Below are 27,967 nucleotides of genomic sequence, written 5' to 3'. Positions count from 1 at the left end.
GTAACACATGAGGTTATTTGAGGTCTTCTGCTGCAATAAATCTTTCATCACTCTACAAGCAGGATTACTGCAGAACCACACACACACACACACATGCAAGGTCACATTTCCCTTTAGATTGTTACATACTGTAGGTTTTCTTTTTCTATATTTTTTTTTAGGCTCTCTCACTCAGATTTCCCAGAATTAAACCCAGTGTACTCCTAACTTTGGACAAGTTTAAACCTACTAAAATAGAACATTTCACCTAAACTGAGAGCTTTGGCAAGGTTGGGGTATTAAGACCAACAGCTGAAAGGCAAACCTTTCTAACAGGACAACTGTCACTCATGTTCTTCATGAATCTGTTTTTTTACAGTCCATTTGAACTCTTTTGGTTATGACTTGTTTCCAACACAGTGGTGTTGACGTCATGCTGTGGGGTTGCTTCTTCAATGGGAACGAGGAAACTGGTCAGGGAATCAAATGTTTGCTGTCACTCCCCATCCTGTCTTATAAAGCTAAGAGAACCATAATGCAGGGGCAGTACAATCAATGCCAGAAATGAATAATGGATTGGGAATTTAAAGAAGTCATATCAAATCCACTGAATTTAGGTCTAGGTTTCTCATCCGCTGATGTTAGCTTTAGGGTTAGCCCTCAGTAGAGTGGGTAACTGAACATATAAAGTTAAATAATTAGGTTTAGCTAAGAAAAATCCTCAAACCCAAGGATACTCTCATAACTCTGATTCAGTTAATATAATCCCCAAATAATATCACATTATCTATTTCTAAAATAATCTTGCTAGAATGATTTATTTTCATATCCGAGCGAAGTAGCAGAATATTTAGTCATTTGATAATGTAGCTCCCTGTGTGTACAGCCAGAAACTCAGTACCTCCCTACCTGTTTACATTTTTTTTTTTAAGCTGTGGTTGTTTTTCTAAATAGCTCCGAAATCTAATGAAAGTGCATGACTGTGAAATGGAATGCATAAATCCTAAAAATAATATTAGATTTTGCCTTTTTTACCTAAGATAAATAGACCATTTTTCATTATTTTTATATAGAATAGAATAGAATAGAATAGAATAGAATAGAAAATCTCTTTCCACAGTGGGGAAATTCTGGTATATATCTTTCCACTGCCTGCTTAACCTAACCTGATTAGAAGTCAAAGAAAAATTTAATTAGACAATAGATATTTAGAAACACAGCACCTTGACTTTCTGTTGTTCATGGTTGATACTACAGTAGCTGAGACCTTAACACCATCCCAGTATTAGACCCAAAGTTACACCACTGCAAGGATCTTAGGTTTAGGTTTCCTCCAAAACTACTGTTGCTTGTTTTTCTTTTTCTGCTTTGACACAACTTTATTGGCAAAAATATAGACAATCAAGTTAACAAAGAACAGTGTCTGAAAACACATCTTAAAATAGTCATGGTTCGTTTATATATATAAAAAAAAGTGTGAAATAAAACCATGAATTGTTTTAAAGTAAAATAATTTAGTAAGAACATTTTAAACAAACTTGTCTAGTGAAATCAACTTATGTGTTTTAAATATGACTGGATGAATAGATATTTATTTGTTTATGCAGTTGGGAAATTTACATTATGACTTATTTATGTTTTACATGAAAAACAGGAGCAGAAAGAAGATAAATATTGTGTTATCTACTCCTTGAAAACAAAGAGGAAAAATGAAAGATATTTACAAATGTATATCATTTCTAAACCCCTCGCCATATCCTTTCACTACATGTCTAGTAAGTGTCTATAACATTAATAGTTGTCTCATACTTCAACTTTGACCATAATTTCTTTTCCAATTATATATATTTACTTAAAACCTTGTCCTTATACAGCTTTTTAAACTTATAAACTCTTGTTCTGCACTGATGTTTTTCATTCAAAGCAATCTACAGTTGAACTCCACATGGACAGATTAGATTCAATGTTTCTGAGAACATATTACAGAAATAATTTCTTCCTCTGTGACCAGATCCTGGTTTAACAAGACTAAATGAATTTTGAACATCTGGTAAATGCTTTGAAAAATGGTGGTTTGCCTCTCCATTCAGCTTGGTACACTAAGCAAAAAACTGGCACAAATTTCAGTCTTCATATTTGCAAAGCTGGCAGAGAAATACCCAAAAGAACTGCACCTCTATTTGCAGTCGATCATGGGAGGTGAAGAGTAATGTGTCAAACACTTTTTGGGTTTTATTCTACTACAAAATAATGCAGCAAATTGTGTTGGTCTATCACAGGGTCTAAATTTTTTACATTTCAAAGACCTATTTTTGACTTCTTTCCAGCTAGTAAAACTTTTAAAAGTTTTTAATAAAACCCCGGTGGCATTTCAAATGTTATACTTTATAATTAAGGCAAAAACGTACGAAGAGAATAAATGGATGGCTAATATTTTTTCTACTTAAAAAAGATATAAAAATACATATTGTTACAACTAGAGTCAATTTATTTTTTGAGTTGAAAAAAATAAATTCGTCATCCCTGCATACAAAACTTGTTTAGACATACAAATATCACAAAAAAGACAACTGTTTAATAAATATCTACTACAGGTTTCTGGTATTTTTAGAAAAGTATTTGATGAAAATGATAAAAATATACATTTCTGTAACTAGAGTCATTTTTTGGGGGAAATTAAATTTAATTAGTTATTGAACAAAATGCTAAAATATTGTTGAGTGTCTCAAGAGCCACTTGCATCACCGGACCCCCAGTCATTCACATCAATTGAATTCCATTGTGGTTTTCTTGCTGCAAAAGGGCCACGTGTGAAACAGGTAATGTGTTTGAGTAGCCAGCCAGTTTAATCCAAGTCTGAAATTCCCATAAATCAAACTCCTGCAAGTCAACAGTTCTGCAGTGTGAGCTTTATAAAACCTACCATAGTAAATTACATTTGGAAAACAAGGCAGCAATTAGACGTTTTTTTTTTCCCATCGTCACAGGAGAACAGTGTTCTCAAAAGCCGTGCACTGAGCTTCACACAAGCAAACAACCTTCTTTGCCATCTTTAATACTCTCCTCCCATTTGCGTAGCGTGTGGGGTGGGTTTGGGGATACGCAGAGGTTATTTAAAGCCACTGAGAGGAATGCAGGACCCTGTAGCTGCAGCGATTAGCCAGAGTAAACAGAGAAACACAGATTCAGCCGACACTGATCAGCCTCCTGAGGGTACCTCCAGCAGGCTCCTGAAGGGGCAGGTACCTGACCTAATCTCAGCGAAGCTCCGTCAGCACTCCTCCACCTGCCTCCCCTCCCCTCCCTACAGTCAGGCCTTTTAGATAGTCATTATATGACATCATGTGCACACATTCCAACTTTCTGTCTACTTCTTTTTCCTTTGCCCGGAAAAGAGAAAAAAGTGTGGGCAGTGGTTGGACCAGTGCCCATTTGAAGGCTATTTCAAGATATTGTGGCATTTTTCTACGACATATAAAACACTACGTGCAAAGCAAAGCCTAAATTACATTTAGATGTGGATAACTGCAACTTTTCCAACTCTGATCTGACCTCATCCTTCGTCACCAGCGTCAGAGGAGTGTTTTCTGGTGCTGCTGTTTACACTGAACATGAGAACGTATGTGATGAGAAGATGACTGCGTTGAACTGTGGCTGGTGTTTGGATAACTGAAGCTTAGACCACTAAGAGTTTGTGGGGACAGGGGCGATGTGAATGCTGGTTTGAGTTTGCTAAAGGGAGTGATTATGTCATTTACTTCAATGTCTGGCTCAGTCCCAGGGGGTTGGACCCACTTCACGTGTTGCTCCTCACTTGGTGTGGGATGTGGTCTCGCTGTGCCCATTGATGGTGGGAGTATTTGGGAGCGCGGTTTCCTGCTTTGAGCTCCATGAGAGACTGGACCTCTGTCCAGCTGAGATGTGTTCCCCCTCTGAGGGAGCCAGTCATTTTTAGCCTCACCAGGTCATGGAAGTAGGGCAACTTTGGGAATATTTATTTATGCATATTTTCATAAAGACTGAAAGGGTAATAATTGTATGAAGTTGGACCCATTGAGAGTTAACATCTGTTATAGAATCTAAAAGCAGCTTTTAGCTCTGCCAGGTTATTATTATGGTTTCTCTCTGACCGGAGGTTGAACCCACAACTTTCACACACAGTGGTGGTCACAGTTGTTGGAGTTTTATCAGGATTTTTTAATATATTCCGAAATACAATAGTTTCCAGATGTTTTTTGTGGACTGCAAAAGTGTTTTTTTTTTTTTTTCTCCCCACCTTACTGTTTAATAGTGAATCAGTTTAAGAGTTTTCTGCTTTAGTTCTGGTATGTTGACCATTACCTGAGCTCTATGATTTATTTTAATAATAATAAATTTTTTTTTTTAGAGATTTAGGGTCTCCTTAAAATTTAGAAGTTTTCAAATGTTTCCCTTCTAAGCTGATTCTCTTGGGTCAAACGGTTTCAGGCAGCCTTCTACAAGCTTCCCACAATAGCTTGTTGGAATGTTGGCTCGTTCTCTCTGACAGAGCAGGTGTAGCACAGTCAGCGTTGTAATCGGTCTTTTAGTCTCACTCACTGTTTCAAATCTGCACACAGATTTCCTGTGGGTCTGAGGCCTTCTGGTGGTCTCCCTAAAGTTTCATGCTTAGGGCATGATTCCAAATAAAGGAAACTAAATTACACATGAATTTTTTTTTTGCATGTGCAGTTTAAGTGTTCTACAATAATTGCTATGCGAATGTTCAGATGTTCAAACATATTCGGTATCGCCCCATTAAAACTAAGAGATTTTACTCCCATTCTGAGAGTGGCCTTTAAGGAAAGATGAGGTTCTAAGCCATGTAAGTTCCCTTTAAGTAAAGGGAATAATTACATCTATATGTTAAATCATTTCACATAGGTAGCCTTTCTCAGTGCTACAGGCACTTTTTCTCCTCAATATAGGCTCTGTCATGGATTTTTCTATTTTTCGGGGAGGTTCTTATACGCATAATACAATATTTAAGTTTAGTAATCGTCTTTTGTTTTGCTTTAATTGTTTAAAATCAATCTACTTTCCCCACTCATAACTGGTTTTTCATACTGTTTATACATTTTTGAAATACTTCTAGTGTTTTCAGATATATAATATGTCTTAATCTATGATGCTTTGAAATTGGTTAAAAATATCTATTACATTTTTTTACAGCTACCATTTGTTTTATCTCTTCAATATAAGGAAATACAGGAGCTGGTTTTGTGGATTAACGAGGAAATAATTTAGAAGAGGATGTTTTGTGGAAAGTTAAAGTCTAGTAGTCTGAATAAAAGGAAAAGTTAATGCAAAGGAAAACTTTTTTCCCCTTTTATCCTTTCGTCTGCTTAAAGCTGATGAGACTGTATAATAACATGCGTCACAGTTGCCGCATTACAACCGGAATATGGCCACAGTGGAAAAGTAGCTCCCGGGCAATTCCTGAAAATGACGAAACATAGTCAGAAAAAGCATGCACCCCTTTTTCAGTCTCTAAGCGTGTGGATTCAGGCAGGCCATGAGTCATAGTAAAACTGGCTCAGATGAAAACATCACATTTTGGTGTCTGAATCTTGCAAACTTGCTATTTGTAGATCTGCCAAACGAGAGACAGATCAGGGGCTGTTCAGTCAGAGATTATGAGAGCAGCCACTTTATGCTCAGCAATCTGTGGTTTTGTAGAGCTATAATTTGTTGTTTTTGTGCTGCGAGGGTGCGGCTGCGGCTAAGAGGACAATGTGACGAGGGAGGCGGAGGGTGGAGGGGGGCGGTTAGGGGGGGGTGTGATGTATCATCTCTAGACAGACTGAAGTGTGGGTGGGTGTTTCCACAGGGCAATTGAAGGACAACCTTTAGGGTTTTGTTGCATTCATTTATTTTAGTTTTTTGTTTATTTTTTTCATTGTAGTCATGCACATCTTTCTTTTAAACAAAAGTTCTGCACATCACACGTCACTTTGGGCATATTTTGTTCTGATTGACATTAAGTCCCTTTTATGCCATTATAGCCAAAAACCTCAATTTTTCTTTTTTTCAAATGTTATATTAAAGACCCCCAAATGTTGTGTCATGGCTCAGATCGGAGGACTCAGTATTCAAGCAGACAGCAGAGGATTCAAAAAGGCATTTATTGAAAAACTTATCTGCAGAAAATAAGAGATAAAAAGAAAACAATTCTCTCCATTTGATTGGATGCCTGCCTTTTTAAATTATACATTTTAACTCACAAATTCATTTGACTTGGTCCTTCCGACATCTGAAAATGTTTTGATCAATCGTCTTTCATCAGTGATAGCTTTTGCTGTCCGTTTTGCATCATTCTGCTGGTAACTGAGCCTCTGCTCTACTTTGAAGTCTTTTGCAGTCTGTATACTGACAGTCATCCCACTGTCAGTATGCACCTGCTATTCTGTGTTCCTGTGCTTGTCCTCCCCTCACTGGATTCTCATCGGCTTCTGACTCTGGTCATGTTTAGGAAAATTCGTGCCTGACGCCATTTTTTCCACCTTCATTCAGTCTGCTAAAAGTCTGTCAGCCATCATCCAGGCAGCAAAGAGCCTGTCTCCCCTTTGTTTAGTCATCATCTGCCTCCTCAGGTCTGCAATCAGCTGGTTCAGCCTGTCACAGAGGGTTCTGCCTGCACCTGCTGGCCCATCCTTGCTGCCAGTCTGCCTGCATTCAAGCCAGACATGGGCAATGTGGAGTCAACAAGTCATCTCCATGTCATGTATTGGTTCTACCCAGCCACTGAAGCAGTTGAGTCCAATCTTCACCGTGAATTAACCTGTGCAGATTGGACTCACCTGGTTAATTGGCTGGGTTGATTAAATACATGACATGGAGATGACTTGTTGACTCCACATTGCCCATGTCTGATTCAAGCACATGCTTGACAAACCTTTTCAAAAAATCTTTTAAACAAACTCCATGTCTGCCAGAATCCAGTGTTCTCAGAAGTGTTCCTGTTACAGAGTAAAGGCAGCCCACAGTATAAAGCTTCCACAGCTATGCTGGATGATACTTAGTATTAGTTTTCCTCCACAAATTAGATTTTTGATGAAAACAGAACAGTTTTATTATGGCCTCATCTCAAACGCATGTTTGCTTTGCCAAACTGGAAGCAAGACTGCTTATTTTCTTCTTTTATAAGTGGTTTTCTTGCCTCTCCTCCTCAAACATGAAGTGGTTTACTTTTGGTTGTCTGGTTGACAGAGTATCCCACCTGGGCTTTAGATCTCCAGATGCCCTCCAGAGTTGCTCTGGGATACTCGACCCATTCTCTAAGTAATGTTCTCCTTGCCTAGCTTCTCAGTTTTAGGTCGGTGGTCATATTTTGGTAGAAACTGCTAGACGTTTGGATATTGTTTCATACCATAACCCTGCTCTAAACATCTTTACAACTTCCTCCCCAGCCTTTCTGCAACATTCCTTAGTGCTTAGGATAATGTTCTTGTCATGTTGGTTCAAAGTTTTTTTTTTTACCCACAAGCAGAATCACATCGAGAACCAGTGAGTTTTAACATTTTATTTACAAAAAGCAACAAGAATCTGGAAGCAGAGAACTGCAGGAAGTCATCTGCAATTTCTGGTTGGTCTGAGGGTGGAAAGCAGACTGATCAGGAAGGAGTCTGTTGATGACAAGTGATTGATTTGCTTACCTGAGGGATGAAGGGGAGGTAGCATTGATCTGTAGGGGTTTGATTCAGCTGGCTATCCAGACTGTACCTCAGAGGTCTGAGAATGTGTGAAATCTAAGAGCGTTGGTACCTCCAAGGCTACATTCACACAGCAGGCCTTGATGCTCAATTGCAATTTTTCTGTGAAATCCGATTTTTTTGCATTGCTGTTCACATTTCCAAATATATGCGACCTGTATGTGATCTCCTGCGTGAACTGCGTTCATAGGACTTAAGTGTCCCGCATGCGCGGTAGTGGACGCAATGACTTCACAGGCCAGTGTGCTCTTGGAAAATGGTTGTTTCCGGAATGGTAGTGCCGGTGCGCATCTAGCTGTCTTTTCCAACCATAAAAACACAATCTTTTCAAGATGGTTAAACATAAATACTGCTCCCCGCATCATCATCTGCCATGGTTGTTGTTTTTCTTGCCGCTTCTGCATGGCAAGACGCATAATAGTGGCCTTTGTCGGGTATTAATGATGTTCAGGTGGGATGAATCGGACCTGGTCGGATATGTGTTGTTCAGACAGCCATGAAAAGATCAGATTCAGGTCGCATATGGGCGAAAAAAATCGGATTTGGGTCACTTCAGGCTGCAGTGTGAACGTAGCCTTAGAGACATTGTGCTAGAATGCGGGCAGGCAGGTGATTAAACTGAGAACTACTGTACACAGGTTAGACCTTTTCCATGAAGATCAGACGAAATTCGGTTCGGTGGTTTTCTGGAACAATAACAGAGTCCACAATAAAATAGTATAAAATGCTTTGCAAGAAGACACGTTTCAACAAGACGGATATTTCTGGTTTGGTTCTTTGACTGGAATACCATTTGGGTAATCATCTGGGGAAGAGAGATGATCCTTCGCCGCCGCATATACATAGTTGTCATCTTGTTCGAGAAGTGTTCTCAGTTGTGCAGCAACACAGGTCGGCCCAGCCACCAGCAAAGATCCTCTTTGTAAAAAGAAACTCACTCACACCAGAAAAACAGCCAACTGCACACCTGTGTTTGTAAATGAAAGGACTTCTACAGCCTTTTCTTATGCACTGAATTTCATTTGTGGGCATTAGAGTGAAGGAGGTTTAAAAAAAATCACGCATTTAATCAGTTCACTGTGCTTTGGGCAGGTCTATGTGTGTCCTGTTGCTTTACAGCAGCATTGCTTACTTCACAGTTAAGGAATGTAAAATACATTTTTTCTCACAGGAAAATCCCAATTATCCTGCTTAAGACAACACGTTCACATTCCTTCTAAGTGCTCAGCATTTCTTTATCCTGTCATTATTAACCCTAAATAGGAAGACAAACCCTGGGTACCCTTTACTTCTATGATGTCAGTGCTAGTTCTACCAATAAGAGCTTGAAGACAAACAGACTCCCTTCTTTCTAACTCCTCATGCAGTTTGCTTAACTCTTCTTTCTGAATAACTCCACTGTGGGAAAATTATACTCTCCCGAGTCTTGGAAAATACCTGCTAGCTGGAATTTGATATTAAATCAGATCTGACAGGCAAGGATATGGTCAGCTTTGAGTCCTTTTATGTTTAATTGAAGCCACATTCTCTAAATGGAAGTGTTTTTATAGTACCTCGGCATTTTACATATACCTGTTAAAATGGTTGGCTTTTGAAAATAACACATTAAATGTGGGCACATCATCTTAAAACCTTTTGTTAAACATTTTTTGCAAAAATAACATGAAAAACACATGAATCTATTATGGGAAGTAAAATGTATATAACTGCAAATCCAAGATATACTTTAATAATTTGGAAAAGATAAATATTTCTTCAAACGTTTTAAAAGTCATAGCCGAAATTCTTTAGAAAAGTTGCAAGAATCTAACTGTAACACAGATAAATCTCTTTTATCTGTGTTCACCTTTATTTCCCGTCTAACCTTCGGTTTATGTAGCCTCCTATGTCCATCTGTTTAGCCATTGGTTGCAGATAGAAGCTATTTTAGTTAATGCAGTAACTCCAACCAGCTCTGCGGCACAGTGACAGATCCCTCTCATCTGTCCTCTATCACAGACAGAGTTGGGGTCTATTAACACTGGACAACAGAGCTAAATTTGGGGCGACGTCACCAGGAATTATGACTTTTTCATGTCAAACTGGTGTGTTGGACTTGAGTTAAAACTTCCCCTGAAAATTTGGAGTGTGAGAGTCCTGTGGACTCCTGGAAGCCAGAAACGCTCATAATTGCATACTCTCTACAAAGGAATTTAGGTCCTCGTGTATGGACGTCCATCCCGGAAGGATACTAAAATTAGCCTGCCTTGCTATCACCACTTCTGTCTATTCCACAAGAAGGGGCAATCCCATCACTCAAGTGTAGGCAGTCACTAAGTGTTGCTGCATGTGTAACTTATTTGTGTAAGAAACCAGGAAACAATAGTAAATGAAGCATACCTAAATGCTAATGTTGCAAACTCTACATCCACATCAGTGCGCATGTAAACAAATAAAATTCTGGTGCGTAACATCATGAGAAAAAAGGAGTATGAAAAATATTCCAAATATCTCTGTTAATTTTTTTTCTTCTAAAATTAATAAAACATAAATTTAAACTGAATTTGAGAAGGATTGTTTATATAAGATACCATATTATGACTTTAAAACCAGATTGGCCAGACATGAAGACTGATACGGGAAGATTAACACAGATTCAGTAGATTTCAAAATAAAAGAGGGGAACTTTAGATGCATGAACGTATCCAGTTTGAATTCCTAAGTGACTCACTATATTGGATGGAGGAGGAGACACGGAACTTAGCAAGTATGAACCCTGGGTACCCTTTACTTCTATGATGTCAGTGCATGAGGTTGGGTTGAGAAAAAAAAAACTCTTCAATTCAAAGATAGGTAATTGTCTGATAAAACTTTACAAAGTTTTTCCGATAATTTTAAAAGTAAATCTGGCAGCAAAATCAAAACACAAATCTCCTAAAGAGCTCTAATTTGAAGCAGGTTGTGGAAACTTTCTCGGTCTGGGATTCTTCTCTTCAAATTTTTTTTTATCAACTTTAATGAAATGACAAAGTTCCAAACACCAGCCAGAGTTCACCTATAGATTTAATGAAAAAATTATTGGAAAACATATTTTTGGATCATAATTAACCTAAGTATGTATCCAATCAACATAAATAAAGCAATTTTTAGAGGGTATTTAAAGTTTTGGAATATCCTCGTCATAGTCCAGCACTAAATTTGAAAGGAAATCTGCAGCATTTGCTGAAGAAGACAACAAGTGGCATACAGTCAGATTGGTATGGAGGACTCTAGCAGTGGAGAGGTGCTAAATTTAGTCAAAAATAATGGATTTTGTTGGAGTCCATCTAAATAAAATGTAATAAAAACTAAGAATAAAGTATAGCTTAAAAGAATGCACATTTATACATCAAGATTATTGCACTGCTTTTGTTTCATTTTTTTTTTTCAAATAAAAGTTTTTTTCTTAAACCAAAAGAAAACCAACCAAACAAAATCTTACAGTAAATGTGGAAGTAGATATGAAATAGTTTATGTGAGGACTTGTTTTACTCCAAAGAAACCCTGGCATTTTAAGACATGCATGTTTGAAAAGCACTATGTACCGTATGGAGGTGATATATTCAAGACTTTGTGCCCATCTCTTTACAGCGAACTGAGCATAACTAAAGATGGGGTCCTGGATTGTTCCACGTGGAAAATATTGCTCATAATAGCTCAATGGCTTCACAACCACAAGTCCCACCTCCTGCACCCTTCAGCAAGCCAGGCGGCCGTGTTCATGCCTCACATTCATGTAGACCACCTCATAACTCTTTAGCACGTTTGATTTTTTTTCTTTAATAACATACCACCTCTAGACTTAGGAATGCGTTAGATCTGCAAATACAAAGGTGTGGCACAAAAACAGAAATCCGAGACGCTGTAAGTGACTGAGGAAAATCTGAGGAAAGTGATTCGAGGATTGTAAATTTTACTAATGAAACCCAGGGTGATGATTTTATTTTCAGCATGAAAAGCCTCTGATGTCAACTTAAAGGCTTTCTGCTCTTTTTCTATGTACATTGTGGTTAAAATCAGCTAACCGCCGCGGCTTTTCAGGAGACGTAACACCCTCCTCTTAATAGCCCTTGCAGACAAACACGCCCACCTACATGCATGATCTGCCAAAAACATTAGCCTGTACACATTGAGGGTAACTCAGGCTCAAATAACAGAGGCAGTAGTAATCAAGAAACAACATTTAAACAAAAATGTATCTCTCTGCACTTAAAGGATAATCATTGTTCTTAATAATTCTTGATAATCATTGTAGAACCAATTGAACATAATTTAAGCACCACAGACTACTGACTGAGGATATTGCTTTCCAATTTATCCATCAATCACCAACTTGTGTCCATCTCCTCATTGCCATTTCCAATAGAATAATGCACCATGTTGCAGCTCCAACAGGTTTCCTGCCACTATACTCCTCTCTGCATTCACTGATTTTCAGTTCAGTCGAGCACCTCTAATGTAGAGGAACAAGAAAGAACCTGTTGAAACTGCTAGTTGTCTATAAACCAACATCTTCAAGGAAAATTTCCAAAATCTAATTGAGTATAACCCACAAAGAATTAAGGCAGTTCTGGAGGCAAATACACCTGTGAAGTGGCAGGCTGGGGTAGAGGTCCCAGGTTTAAGAGAGGGTCCAGGTGAGTCTCGGGGAAAATCCAAATCCTTCTGGAATTGGATTTTGTCTGAGTTGGGATCTTTAGGATTTGGTCCTTACTTTATGCAGATGATGTGTTTCTGTTGCTGTCTCGAAGAAACAACTGTTCTCTAAAGTACGGGTTCTCAAAGAGGGGGTCAGAAGCCCCCCGGGGTGTCTTACAACACCAAATAGGGCATTGAGATGGTTTCCACAATCATTGAGATTTGGTTCCTGAAGTATATGGAGGTCCAAAATATATAATGAAATAAATTAATGGGAATAACAATTATATAAACAAATTTACTATGAAATAGGAGATATAACATTTATTTATTTATTTATATTTATATAATATTCAAAATTTTTAATTACACTTAATAATTAAATATCCCATTGAATAATCAACAATACATTTAAAGTTATTAATTAAATGATTGAAAGTTATGTGTCATGTTGAAAAAAAAATAGGGGGGCAGTCAAAGACTGAATATTTTTGGAACCAGAAAATAGCAGGCATTATTTAATGTCTGATTCAATGGAAACAAAGTAAAACCAATCCACTTTGGGGAAAGGAAAACTTTTGAATCTCAAGGTAAAGGTTAAGCCCATTTGCAAACATATAGAACATATTTATAGCAAGCAAGGGAGACTCAGACATATGTACTCAAACAAACATTTAAAAAAACAGTGTAGTTTAATCATGGTTAGAGCTGAGGGGTACAGAAAATGGATAAAAAGAAACAGCAGTCTACATGACATTGAAGATGTTAAAGAAGCAACCACATATTAACGTTCAATATCTTAATTGTTTTTATGCTGGAGGGAGTTTTGAGTCAGACACTCATATAAATGTGCAGTGTTGTTTTGTGTGACCCTCTTGTAATGTAGATTGGGACCCTCTATTAGTAATACTGTAGAGTGGGATGCAAGAAGTGTTTTCCAGCCCTTAGTCTGAGGCTATGGTTCCTTAACTGAAAGCAAAAAGGTAGATTACTCCCTCCATGTTGGGGGCAAGTCTTGCTCTCAAGCAGAGGAGCTCCAAGTATTTTGGAGCCTTGTTTGAGAGCAATGGTCGGATGATGCCGGGGAGGAGCAGACAGATTTGAACCTTGTTGCTGATTGTTCTAGTCTGTTTTTATGAACAAAGAGCTGAGTTCAAGTGTGACGGCTCTTAATGTAAAGGTCTATGTCTGTCCATGTCTGTTGTGGTAAATAGATACAAATAATGATAATAAAGTGAGAACCCAGGTACCTGTGATTGAAATTAGCTCAGGAGCGCCTTTACGCAGAGGGAGGTCAGAGAAGAGACGCTACTTCTTGGAATAACTTCAAGTATGTAATCTGAACCCTTCATGAATATCTCCCTTTGTAGACTTAAGATTCCATTTGGCCTGGAATGGCTTAGGACTATCCTGAAAGTACTCCATAAAAACCTGATCTCAGATTAGTGGAAAAAATAAAGATTGACGAGTAACCAGATGTAAAACATTATCTTTGCTTTTTTGAACAATATACCCTTAAAATGATGTAAGAGGATATGTTTAACATGAATAAAAGCCTTATGAAAGAATTTGATATGCTTTTTTTTTTTTATTAGTCGATGTACTTAAAGTCTCAGCGTGTGCAATTTCTTTCTATCTAATGCATTAAATGAATCACAAAGAGTTGCAGACTGATGCCTAGCTGTTAAGTGCATAATAACTATTAAGTTTCACATCCTGCACATTGTTCTGTTTATTCATTGATGCCAGTAAATTAATAGTAGTCATGACCTGGTCAGGATTTTGGGAGGTGATCACCGATCACAAAAATCCGTATCGGCCGATCGCTGATCACACCTTCAAATCCATGAAATTCTTTATCTGCTGTCACATGTACATCGAAATTATATTATTAGGTATCAAAATTATAGGAGATGAGAAAGTATCATGTCCCAAACACGGTTTTAATGTAGCAGGCTGAGGGTTTTTAATCAAAATTAAACATAGAGAAAATAATGTTGACAAAGGGAGTGCTCTTAACCTCTTGGACACTAAGCCTATTTTCGAGAAATATGCTTGAAAATAACATGCCCAAAATGAATTGAATATATCTCAAGAACTACAGAGTTTATTTTAATTGTTTTGGTATCAAAAATAAAGGCAAGACCCCAGAGAATATGTTACAGATCTAAAAACCATCTTGGGGCGAGTGCTGAGGACCCAAATTTGGGTCCTCATGTTATGAAAAGGTTAAAGGGGTCATAGAATGATTATATAGGGTATTTGGTGCTGGTCCAAAGCAGAATGATGAAAAGTTTTGCATTGTTATTACATCAGGTTATAATGCAGTGGCTTTGTAAAGTCTGATGGCAGCACAGATGAATGACCTCGGGTAGCGCTTCTTTTTACACACGGGGTGTATAACTCAGTTACTAAAGGAGCTGCTCAGCTCCTCTACAGACTGGTGCAGGGGGTGAAAGGTGTTGTCCATGATGGATGTGAGCTTGGACAACACTCTCCTCTCAGCCACTTCCTCCACTGAGTCCAGAGCGCAGCCTAGGACAGGAGTGGTCCTCCTCACTTGTTCAGTCTCTATATGTCCCGCTTTGCGCGGCCTGGTTTTTATTTATCACAAAATCTTTTCACTCTTGTAACCTCTTGAAAATGCTTGATTCAGAACAGATTAAAGAAAAGAAATGACTAACGAAGCGTAATCCTCTGGAAGCTGTGTCATAGCTGCTTGTTGGTACCGGTTAGACCTCTGAGCAGACAAATCTGTCTTCAAACTGTTAAACATGGCTGACTGACAGCTTGGCGCATAGTTACTTTTGCTAATCTTACAGCATAGTTGTAGGTGATTGTGTTCAAGTGTTTTATTTCTGATACCAGTTATGTGAGTTATTTTCACTTGTCTTACTTCACGGCTTTTAAGAGCTCATTGATAGGAGTTCCAGCCCTGTTCTCTACCCTGATTTGTAACCTGCAGTATGAAACGTGATTCCCCTGCTTTTCCTTGTATTCATTAGTGTAGCTCTGTGTGCATGAGAGCACCCGGTCTTACACAGACACTTTCCCAGCCAAACTGAACCTCAGACCAGAGCCTGTATGCAGTTTGTCATCTCCTCCGTCTCTGTTGGTTTAGATTGTGTAATGACAGTTGGAAAGAGGTGCTTTTTTTTTTTTCGCTCTTATTTTTTTCTCTCTGAGCGTCTGGGATCTCACTTTTCAGCCCCCGCATCTTTCCTAATTTCCTCCTGCTCTGAATTCGGGTCTGATCTAGACAGACTCTGATCAATGGAAATGGGATAAAGTCTGGTAGAGTTGAGCCCGGCAGTTTTCTTTTGTTGTGCTCATGCTATCTTTCTTTTTCCTTTTTTTGCTGTGGCTCAGCCTTTCAGCTTCATTCTCCATCTTGTTGCCTGGGCTCATTCAGTCGCTGTGGTTAAAAGCCCCTGTGACACTGAGCTGCTGGCAAGGAAAGGCTGCTTCTGAATTATCCATCTTACTCTCTAAGTTAGACTGTTCCACTCTGACAGCTGAGTGTTTTTGATTATTTTTTTCTGCCAGAATTTCCCTGTGTGAGGATGTCCCCTTTATGTTAAAAGTCCTCCAGTCCCCTAATTACGCCACAGCCCAGACTCCTCGGCAGGACTCGCCTAATTACTTGCATGTGTGCAAACTTGGCTCTCAAGTAGAAGGAGGTCTTCGTTTTTACTTTTGTATTTCCTATTCTTTTAATATTGTTTGTTTGATAGATATGTGAACAAAAAAAGTTTGATTTAGGGGGTTGTAATGGAAAAAGTTAATCTTCCATTGACCATTGTAGACTGAGCAAAAATGCAGTTTGAGGGGTTTTTCTTTGAGTGAAGAAAAAATATATTAATAAAATAGCAATATAAAAGAATATGGATTTTAAAAGTTTATTTCCATTTGCTTTGTTTAACTTAATTTGAAATTAAATAAAAAAGCTGGATCATTTAAGGTTTTGAAAACAGACAAAGGGAGAAATTGCACCAACTTTTAATCAAAGGCAGATCTTTGCCGTTTGTTATCCTCGGTTTACATAAAGTAAGTATAGTCTACTGAAAGCTAGTGGTCATTTCCATTCACTGAAACAAAAACAATGGTCTGCTGCGCTGCACAGAAGCTGGAAACGAGCCTCTCTTGCAGCAATATGTGCGCGTTTCTTTGTAAACTGTCTCTGTCGCAGTGATGAAGGTTTGAAAGTGCTGCACATAATAGAAAAACACACACAGTTAAAAATACATTTAGATATATATATTAAAAAAAAAGTTATGAAAGATAAAATGTTGAGTGTCCGATTCCCAAAAGCACTTGTTTTTATATCTATTAAATTTGTCTGCATCTAAAAACTTTGAAATTAGCTTTTTTCTCAACATCACTGCTTCCTCTTTATCTCCTAAACTTTCACAGAGAGTTTCAAAAGCCCCATATATAAATAAACACAATGGGGGAAACCCAGTAAAACAGCAGCAGATAGTATATATGCCTTGAACCCATCCTGAGCCAGAAGCTTTCCCACAGACTCCAAGATCTCTCCCACATGTTAGAATAGAATAGCTGTTACACAGATCAATGACTTTAGCTGCTCTCTGGCTGAGTTGGCTGGTTTTTCAGGGACCTCTTGCTTCGTCAAGCCGATTTGATCTTTATGGACTTGCAGTTCAAAGAGAATATTGCCCTACTGACTCACTTTATTATCCATCTGCTTGGTACAGTACACGTACATATGGCACAACATACCTCACATTCATTAAGTTTATTGTATGAAGCTGCATTTCCTTTCTTTCGTCTGTGTCTAGTCTATATGTGCCTTTTAGTAGTTTCTGCCCATCTTAATGTCTTCTTCTCTTTCTCTTTGCAGTGGTGTGTCCGCTGACATGCATGAATGGAGGAACATGCAGTTCCAGGAATCACTGTCTCTGCCCTCCTGGCTTCACCGGTAGGCTCTGCCAGTTTCCTTTACAGCAAGCTCAGGCAGCCCACGGCAACAGGCAGCCCGTGTACCCTAAATCTCTAAAGCAAGATGACCAAAGGCTGGTGGAGCACACGGCCATGGGGCGCGCCCAGATGACGCAGACACACTCAGTTTTTAATTTGCCCTTGTCACAAGTGGGGCACCACTCATCAGAAGGTAACTATTTCTCGCTCCAACATGATTGAGTGAAAGCTGTTGTTGTCCCTTAACTTTGTGGACATTTTGTGATCTGACAAACAAACTTTCATCATATTTGACTCAGAGTTTATTGTTGATTATTTTACATATTCTTAATTGAATATAAATCTTACTTTTGAGGTCTGTCTTCGCCAGCTTTGGTTTTTGAGTCTTCCCCAAAACAATACAGGCAACTGGAAATTAGCAGTTTTTCTGAGGACGCTTTGATAACTATTTGTGAATCTTTGTCAATTCTGTAGGCTCCCCTCTATTTCGCTGGAGCGCTCATGTATTTGAGCAGCATGGAGGTCCATCTTCTTAGGCACATTCCAAGTCAGATGGGAATCAAATAGCCACCCCCTGTTCTCCTGGCTTTGATGAAGTATTTTCTTGTGTATTGGTCATGTGTTTGGACTTCTCAATCATGATGAGTGTGCTGGTTTAACTACTTTGGAATAAGTTCCAGGACCGAACTGTAAACGCTTGGAATCTGAAAGGGGAACCATCCCTGTCTGTACAGCGATGGCTCCCATAAACAAACCCACTTATGAACCGCTTATATGGTGCAGTGCAGCGAGGCCTGCTCGGACTCCCATCTTGGACGAACTACACAGACAGATGGTGCAGCACAAGAGAGAGTAATTCTGGCTCAAGATTTAGCTGTACACTTACACCTCAAGAAGAAAATAATGACTTTTGAGAACCAAAAAGTTCAGATCTTGGACAGAGAGGATAGATGGTTTGAAAGAGGGATGAATGAAGCAATTTTTGTTAAGAAGATACCATCATGATTCGAATGACCAAACACATAACTCAGGTAGAACAAAAGACTCCCAACATAACTGGAGATTGACATGTGGATTTTTGATTTGCAACTGAAGTGGAATGTGTTTGGGAGTATAGACCCCCGTGTTAGTTAACTTTTTTCAGGAAAAAAGTTTTGTTGCCTCCAAGTTATACCTGATTTGTGGTTGCCATGACCAGGCTAACTGAAAAATTAAACAAGCAAATCATGCCAAAGATTTTCAATAGGACTTATCTCTAGACCTTGATTAGGCCATTTCTAGACATAAATGTGTTATTTTCTTCAATTCTATCTGGTTGCTAATTTCTGCTGAAAAGCTTTACCACAGGTGTCTTCCCTGGTCTTCACGTTCTCCAACAAACCTCTGAAGTTAATAACATTAATACCCTGGGCACCTCTGAGGGTTGTTGGTATCAAATGATTTTTGGCATCAAAGTTAAGGGAACAGAATATAGATTTGACACTTTCTAGGTTCTGATCCCGTTTTATCCCATTCACACACAAGTTCTACTTTCTGTAACAGTTATAGAACATTGTGTTTGGACAAAATGGGAAAAAAGTGTAAGAAATGCTTTTCCAAAGCTTTGCAAGCCTTATTTTAACCAGGTTTGTGCCCTTTCTCTTTTTTCAGTACAGATTAACGTTCGTGTTCACCATCCACCAGACACCTCGGTGGTGATTGAGGCTGTCCCTGACCAATCAGACTCCAAACCTCCTCACAAAACATTAACACGGCCCTTCCTAGTGAGACACAAACCAAAGGGGCGCTGCTTTCAGGAGACCACACCCAAAAAGGCTGTGCGTATAAACATGTATGCGGTGGTGATTAGTGTGAAATATAACTTGAGAGTCTTACTTTACAATTCTTATTCATTTCAGTGCAACAGCACGCCACTTCCTGTCCTGACCAATCAGGAGGATTGCTGCGGCAGCGTTGGAAACTCGTGGGGACAGAACAAGTGCTACCAGTGCCCAAAATTACCAAGTAAGTACAGGCGTATAATAACTGTATAGTATAAAGTTTTATTAAATTCACTGACCTTTAGTGACACATTATATCAGCAAAAAATATAGATGATCAAGTAAACAAAGAACAGTGTTTAAAATTTCCCAACAAACAACTGTGAGGGGTCATTTCTCTAAACAAAATAAAAAATATATATATATAAATTAAACGTTGAATTGCTTAAAATTATTTTGAAATAAAAATAATTCTAATGAAAAATATTTAAAACTTTACCAATTGTCGGTGTGCCCTTCTGATACAGTATGTCTTTTGCCCCTACAGTGGGGTTCCTTTTACTAAGTTAAGCCTAAAATAATAAGTCTCTTCAATTAATGCAGCTTTTTAAATGCCTTTTTTCCACCTTGTTACTGGATTTAAGCTCAAGTCCAAAGGTGAACATTTTTATTCAAATATAGCAGCAGGCTTATTTCGGTAACACTGTGGAAGAAAATTTTTTTTTAATATAAAATAACTGTCAATCAGTTTTATCTTTGAGATGCAGAACGATGCTACACTTTAAAGAGTATGTCAGCTGGACATTCCAATGTTGTTTATTATTACATATTATAGGTTGAACAGATAAACATGGAAGTATCGGGCATCTGGAAATCGGACCTGAGGATATTCCAGAGTTGTGGCGGTCTGTGTGTGTTAGTGTTTGACTTTAATTAAAACCTGCTAGAATATCCAGAGTGTGAGAATGGCTTCTATGTGAAATTTCAGTGTTGCCTGGTAGAAATTAATAAAATAAATGACCCATTTTGACAGATAATTGGTCTTTTAAATGTATGTTATACAGAAAAATAAATAAATAAATAAATAAAAACAATACCTTAAAAAATTATACCACTATTATTTTTATTTTTTTTTATTAAGGGGGGCAGAAACTAGTCCAGAGAGCCAATCGTCAGGATCAGCCATAGGTGTACACCTCCATTTGACTCCACTGTTTAGGCAACTTCTAAAGACATGACCTCATCCCCCAAGCTTCCACAGATCCATTGCAATTTTGCTCTATTTAAGATGTTGAATCTGAATAAAGTGTAAATCTTCTCTCATAATTTAGTGATTCAACGATAAAGGCATTGTTTCATAATCCTACCTGAACCAAAAAAAAATAAGGTTCTGTTAGACAGCAAGAAAAAGACACTATGTCTTTTTATAGAGAGTATGTAAATATGCGGTTCCCACTATAAATATAATATATTATGAGCTATAAACATAGTATAAGGTATGGGAAATGTTAGGAATGAGAAAGCAGGAGTTATGGGAATCGCACTCAGACAGTGAGACACAAACAAAGAAATGTGGGGGGAAAAAGGCCTCTGTGCTTTCCCACTGTAGCACTGTCATCACTCCGCTGAGGATTAGATTTCAAGAAAATCTTGGCCGCTCACGTTTTCCACTCCGCTATTATTCCGTCTCTCAGTTCTGGCTCAGACAATGCGGCCTTTGACGAAAACCTGACACCATGAGTCTGGATGGACTGTGGATGACTCGGCTCCTGCTCAGACTGCTGTCATTTCTCTTACTCGTGTGCACATTGTCGAGCTCCTCCTCGCTATTTTTCTATAAAAATAGCCATGAACTTGCCTTCTTTTTTTAGAGTTTTCTTTTTCCACAATGTGCTGTGTTCCCACAGCTCTGTAATAAAGCTCCCTGCCATGTTTCACTCCTCTCATGGAAAAAAGATAACTTTTAGCATTAACAGTAAAAAGAAAAAGGAATTTTCAAACCTTGTGAAAAAAAAAAATTCAACTGCTTTACTGCAACTTGACCTTCATCAAGGACTTGAACAGGAATGCTATTCGAAAGGAACAAGGAAAAAAAAAACTTGAGGAAAAGGTTAGTTTGTATAATCATTTTGGCCACAATATAAAAGACGTAGTTTTGGAAAATGAGTAACATGAGGTCAGAGGATGAATGTTGTAACAGAAAAAGCATGGAACATAAAACCAAAGAGTTCAGAATGTACAATCTAAAAGTTATGAGCTATTTCCTTTTTCAGAGCTACATATTTAATTTTAGGTTTCTATGAGAAGTTCATGCCGAGTTTCTTGTGCTCCTTCGTTTGAAGGCTATTGTAGCACTTTTCCCTGAGCCCGACATTCATTCCCCCTGTTACTTTTTTTCTCATTTTCTTAATTTTTTCAAGTCCTACAACAGTTAGCTTTATATCTAGACCTTGATTATGCCATTCTAAGATGAAGATGCTCTTATATAAACAGGATTTTTGGCTGTATTTTAAAATATTCCAGAGCCTACTTCACCTATAGCAGTTTTTTTTTTTTTTTTTATAGTCTTTATGGAGGCAGATTGAAGGTAACAGAAACTTGAAGAGCAATCAGGGATAATAGTTTTGCGATGGTGCGTTCTATGAGAAGGATCATTTCTCCTTACTGCCTTAATGGTAGACAGAGGTAATAGAGGAACGTCTTGTGGGGGAGGCCAGCAGCCTTTAGGGCTAGCTTTTTTAGTCGCTGCGATTCCACTCAGGAATCTACTTCTGAGTGGTAAATTGGTGTTGGGGTTTTAGAAGATAGGTTATAGTCCTGCTCACTATTATGAGCACCCATGAAGTTTAAGCACATATTATGGAATATCTACTGTAGAAAATCCATCAAGCGAAACGACATTGAACTACAGATAGCTTGTGTTTGATACAAAACAGCAAATTATAGAGAACATTAAAAAAAAGCATTGTGTGAAAAACAGAGGAAAAGCAGAATGTTGACTGTGTCAATGGTGTTGTGAACGTTTGCTGCATATCAGTATGGAAACCCAATTTGGCTCACCCACTGCAAATAACTAATAAGGATCCCCTGAATTGCCTCCATCAATGTGACATTAAATATCCAATTAATGATTGTTTTGGTGTTTTTAGAAAGCAACCTGTTATTCCCTCAAAGGAGCTGTCTGAGGACACCAGAAATTGTATCATTTGCAAGAACAAGTCCTCCAAAGGATAGCCATCTCTTAAGATCTTAGTATGTTTCAGTGGTGGTAATCTTTTTAAGAAGTTGTCAAGGCATGGAACTGTCAAGACGTTTCCTGAATGTGACATGAAGAGAAAAACTAATTACAGGAGCTTTTGGAGGATTGTTAAAAAAACAAACACCACGTCAAGCATCGAAAAACCTTAAGACCAACTGGGAGATGTCTGGTGTAACTGTTTCAACAAATATCAACAAACAAAGTGGGGCGTCATGTGTGGAGGCAAAGATCTTCGCAAGAGAACGTGGACTAAATTTCTGGGACAATGTTTAAAGAGAGAAGAAACAAAAGTGAAGATTTTTGATCTACAGATGGTGCAATGATGCCTTTAAGGCAAAAAACACCATACCAATAGTCAAGCTTTTTGGAGGATCCATAATGCTTTGGGGCTGCATTGCTGCATCTAATACTGGAGGCCTGGATCACATTACTGGCGAACAGGAAATCAGAAGATTATCAAGCAATTCCAGAGCAAAATGTCTTCATTAGTTTAAGAAAATGTGGCTTGAGGCAAAGACCATTTGTCCTTGTGTAAGATAAAGATCCAAAGCTCAACATTGAAAGGATGCAGGAATGGTTGAAGAGGAATAAATGTCTGGCAAGGCAAGTTTATTTGAATAGCCCAATTCAATACAATAAAGACAATTCAACGTGCTTATCATGAAATAGACATTAAAATAGAACATAAAAGCAGAGTAAAATAGAATAAAAACAAAAACATGATAAAAGCTGGTAGTAAAATAAATGAAACAATTGAACAACGACCTTGAATTAATAATAGTTAAGTTTAACTTCAATAGTCAGAGACGGCTCTAAAAAGTGTTTTTAACTTTGACTTCAAAGAACTCCGGTCTTTTCCAGTCTTCTGGGAGTTTGTTCCAGATCTGTGGAGCATAGGAACTAAATGCTGCTTCTCCAAGTTTGGTTCTAGTTCTGGGTGAACAGAGTTGGCTGGAACTAGAAGACCTGACTGGTCTGGGAGGTTGATCCACTGACAACAGATCTGTTATATATTGAGGTTCTGATCCATTCAGCTATTCATAGACTAACTCAAGGATTTTAAAGTCTATTATCTGAGCTACAGGGAGCCAGTGGAAGGACTTCAGAACCAGAATGATGTGCCCTATTTTCTTAGTTCTAGTGAGAACACAGGCAATTGAGTTTTGGATCAGCTGCAGCTGTCTGACGGACTTTTCAGACAAATCTATGAAGCCACTGTTTTTCGAGTGGACTTCACAACAACTGCGGCAACATCAAGACCAATATTTATTCAAAATCACATGCCATACACTCATTAGACCTGAGGAGGTTCATAAACAGATGGTTTTAGATACAAGAAATGGACTGCATCAAATGTGCAGTAAAAATAATGCCCGGACATGTAGACAGCTCTAAAAAAAATATCTAGGTATAAGGTTTAGATCAGTTTGGCATTAGTTATTCTTTATGCTATTTTCCTCCTTAAAGTTAAACTTCTCCTAGTGTCTCCAGTTGAACAGGACCACAAAAAGGTCAAATAACTTCACATCTAACCGGCAAGTTGTGTTCCTTGTCATTAACTGTTGTTCTTAAAGAAAGCCCTTAGCGCTTTACACTAAAGCCCTAATCATATTAATTGTGGAATACACAAAGGCAGAGTTTGTTTACTGCTCAGGTGACTGCTGAGGGTATTTAATTGTGCAGGTGTTTTAGAGCAAAGGAGTTGAAATACACTCGTAACCTGCCCTTTATAGCTCTTTAGTTTTTATCACCATGCATATAAAATGAGAATGAATAAATGCTTTCTACAAGTTAAGACCTGCTGGGATGTATTTCAAGCCACTGCAAAAAAAAAAAAAAATTAGGTAGTAAAAAACTCATAGTCTAGAGGTTTAGTTTCTATTTTTTAGATTCTAAATTGTGACCCTCCTCTAAATGAGTAACGCTGTACTTGTGCACAAAGAGATTGGCATGCAGCTTTTCTTGCACACTTCCATCTGAAAAGCTACTAGCACAAAGGCTCAATTTGCACCGGGCTTGGTGGAAGCTGCTTATTTGTTTATTCAGGCAGGTCTAAAACAACCCCAATGCCCTTTGTCATGCACATATGAAGTACAGAGGAAGCACTTCAAATGGTATATATAAAAGGCAGACCTGCAGTAGTATCCTCTGTTGGAAAGAAACATTTCTCTTGTAGATCTATGACATGCAAAAAAAGGTGTAGAACAAAATCAAGGTTTCATATGATGTCCAGACCTCAGGGTCAGACTTGAAGAAGCAGGGACAGACTTGTTATTAGTACAGGGGGATTCATTTTGTCATTTATTTGCAGTATGACAAGACTAGAACGCCCTCACTGGGCCTCTGATGAAATCTAAAGCAAAGGAGTTTTGTTACATTCAGTTAAGACTTACTTCCTGATGGAGTTGTATTTTTTTGATCCAGTGAAATCTGAAAAAGTTGTTTTTGTGAAGTAAGTATTTTATATGAATAACTAGCTTGTTTTTGTCATGAAACGGTGTTTGTTTGGAGGACCCAAATGCAGAGACCAGATGGCAGAGGTGAATTAAAGTGGGTTTATTAAGGTTCACAGGTCCAGGGGCAGGAATCAAAGCCCAACAGAAAACAACAAACGCACCAGAACCAAGGAGACATCAGGGGTAAACCAAAACTCTAGGAGCAGGGAGAGACGAGACAAGGCAGGCAGATGTTAGACGAGGATCCAGCAAACAGGAACTGAAGAGGGAGGGCTTTTAAAGGGGACAGAGACAAAGAGAGAGCTAACGAGGGAATTGAAAACAGGTGAGGGCAAAACAGAAAACAGAAAACAGAGCAAGGGAAAGAGGACACAAGAGGGCAGCAGAGGACAACAAATGGAAAACCAAGAAAAACAGGAACTAACAAACCAAGACTCTGACAGTTTTCAAATGTTTTATGAGTCTTAATATAGAGCCATAAAATGACTAGAAATAAAGGATTTAAACTGATCCAACTGTGTACAAGTTTCACCTTTTTATTTGGTTTATTTATATAAATCTACTTTTTGCAGATATTCTATTTCATTGACATGCACTTTTAAGTACACCATGATTAAGATTATTAAAATTTCTACATTTTTAAACTTTTTTTTTCTCGTCCACCATCCTTTCTTCTCTGTCTTCCTTAGATGCACCTGTCAAAAGCAACATTGTGAAAGATTACGGCTCTACTTGTCCACAAGGCTATAAACGATTTAACAGCACTCACTGTCAAGGTAAGTCCTGGAAACATGATAACTTGTATCATTTTCCTGATAAGAACTTCTGCAAAAATTGGTGTAACTTTTTTATTTTTCTTTCCCTTGACCTGGCCATGAAGACATCAATGAGTGCACCATGCATGGGGCAGTCTGTCAGAACGGAGATTGTCGTAACACTCTGGGCAGCTTCCAGTGTTTCTGCAAATCTGGTTTTGTTTTGGACAGGAATCGATGTGTTGGCAAGTCCACAGCCTTTTCTTTTATCTTTTACTCCTAAAACTACAGAGGCTCCTGCCTTACTAATTGCATGTACAGAAATAAATAGAAAAACAAAAAAAAGTGGCAAGAAAAAAAGTATTATAACAAATGCAGCAATGTAAAGGAGAAAAGGGTAAAAAATATACTAGCAAACAGAAAATTTAGACTACGTAGCAAACACAGAATATTGACTAGGAGGCAAATAAAATAGCAAAAGTAGCAAACAAAACAATGTAGTCTACAACTGAAAGAAAACTAGATTTAGAAAACTCAAATTTAGAGTAGCAGGTGGAAAAATATAAAAGCAAGCAAAAGGAAGAAAAAAAAATTGCCCTGGACTTGCTTAATAATATTCTGATTTCTTGTCGCCTGTAATATGGTCCAGGCCTCCAGTATCAGATGCTTGACTGTTGGTATGATGTTCTTTGCCTTAAAGGCATCATTGCACCATCTGTCCATCAAAAATCTTCACTTTTGTTTCTTCTCTCTTTAAACATTGTCCCAGAAATTTAGTCCATCCATTAATTTGACTCTCAGACATGTACTGCTATTATTTATCCCTCTTCTCTCACACCCACAAAATTCTTCCTTTCTCCTTCCAGGTAAAGAGTCATCAACGGAGCAGGGGCAATGCTTCCGGATGGTGAGCGATGCCAGGGGCTGTGAGCATCCGCTGCCGAACCAAATTGCCAAGGATTTGTGCTGCTGCACAGTGGGCCTGGCATGGGGCCCCAACTGTGACAGATGCCCTCAGCAGGGCACAGGTGAGTTGGCCCCAGTCAGCACTGATATTGTGAATAATTTATTGTATTTTTACATTAACTTTATTTTCCCATGAGACTGGGTTGCTTTATTGCTATGTGATTAGCACAGGTCATATTATAGCATACTGTGAGTAACCTTAGGTTTTTATGTAACCAGGAAATAAAAGAGCAGCTATTGCATGTATTTTTTTAGATGATTGCTGTAGTTCTTCAAAAGCGGTGAAGATAAGGCAAAGTTTCGGTCTGATTAACTTTTAATGCAATTATGGATATCTTTAGATAAATAAACTCCCTCTCACGGCCACAATGTCTATGTTTAGATAATATTTAAGAATCTGGCTTTGATTTCTCAAAATTTTGTAGACATTTTGATGGAAAAAGGATTCGATTGACTGCTGTACATTTAAATGCAGTCTTTTCTCATTCTGTATTTAGCTGCCTTCGATAAGATTTGCCCTGCTGGAAAAGGATACATTTGGTATACCAGAACAGACACGTTGGCGTTCCCATCCCTCATCTTTCCCCCTGAACGTGAGTGACTGAACAGAGTCTTAAATGTTGTTTGCATGCATGTCTTCTCCTTACTTTATTGGAGATGTTTTTTCTGGGGTGAACTGGTTTTACTACAAAGGTTATTAGATATAATGATTGGATGTTGGATAATAGATGTTATTTAGGAAGTACCACCTACTACATGCTATTCTGAAGCCATAGGCAAGCTTCTGGTTGATTTTTTTTTCTAGATATTTATCCACTTTATGCAGAATATTTGGTTGCTTTTCTGAGAGGAAGGTTTATTTAACATTTTCATAAATCTTAATTGTAGCCTTATTTTTTGTATGGAGTGATTTTTCTGCCAAAACGTGTACAAAAATGCATGTTGCGCACACACATAAAGCATGTTGCAAATGCATAAAGCATGTTTCACACAAACAAATCCTATTATTCAAAAAACTTATTGTTCACAAATAAAACTTGTGTTACAAACTCTCATCTAATGTCACACACAAATAAAACTTTTTTTCAGACTGTCCTTAAATGTTGCACACACACAAAAATTAGTTTTACAAACCTCTGTAAACATTGCACATAAAATATAATTTGTAAATTGTCCCCGAGTACAAAACGATCTCTGCTCACATACGAATCAGCCTCTCCTCGTGTACGAAACAATTCTTCACACTCTGCGGTAAGTTTCTGACAAAAGACATGTGATACATGGAGAATTGTCGTTCTGACTAACCGACAGCAGGAGGCGCCATACCATCAAAACAACTGAAACGTCGAGCTGGGTTTCCCCATCACATACGGTTTCCGCAGGATGCTTGTATCAAGGGATCCACTAGTAAAAAGAGGACCGTGGAGGATTTGAATGTTGACTTGGTTTCTTTATTTATTTAACA

The 27,967-nt window shown here is 38.2% G+C and overlaps 1 protein-coding gene across 2 annotated transcripts in view; it reads left to right on the top strand.

The window, feature by feature from the left end:
* Positions 1-27,967, top strand: part of ltbp3 (latent transforming growth factor beta binding protein 3) — a 74,568-nt gene that overhangs the window by 9,804 nt on the left and 36,797 nt on the right. For both annotated transcript variants that reach the window (XM_015382878.1, XM_015382877.1), the window contains exons 2-8: positions 17,230-17,499; positions 18,957-19,123; positions 19,205-19,310; positions 25,471-25,557; positions 25,662-25,781; positions 26,403-26,564; positions 27,000-27,095. In XM_015382878.1, the coding sequence (XP_015238364.1) occupies positions 17,230-17,499; positions 18,957-19,123; positions 19,205-19,310; positions 25,471-25,557; positions 25,662-25,781; positions 26,403-26,564; positions 27,000-27,095 (1,008 nt within the window). The remainder of the gene's footprint in view (positions 1-17,229; positions 17,500-18,956; positions 19,124-19,204; positions 19,311-25,470; positions 25,558-25,661; positions 25,782-26,402; positions 26,565-26,999; positions 27,096-27,967) is intronic.

Source organism: Cyprinodon variegatus, unplaced genomic scaffold (genome assembly GCF_000732505.1).
Source record: "Cyprinodon variegatus isolate N-32 unplaced genomic scaffold, C_variegatus-1.0 Scaffold268, whole genome shotgun sequence".
Classification (NCBI taxonomy): Eukaryota; Metazoa; Chordata; class Actinopteri; order Cyprinodontiformes; family Cyprinodontidae; genus Cyprinodon; species Cyprinodon variegatus.
Note: the sequence above shows the minus strand (reverse complement) of the source record. Positions and strands in the feature narration are given on the sequence as shown.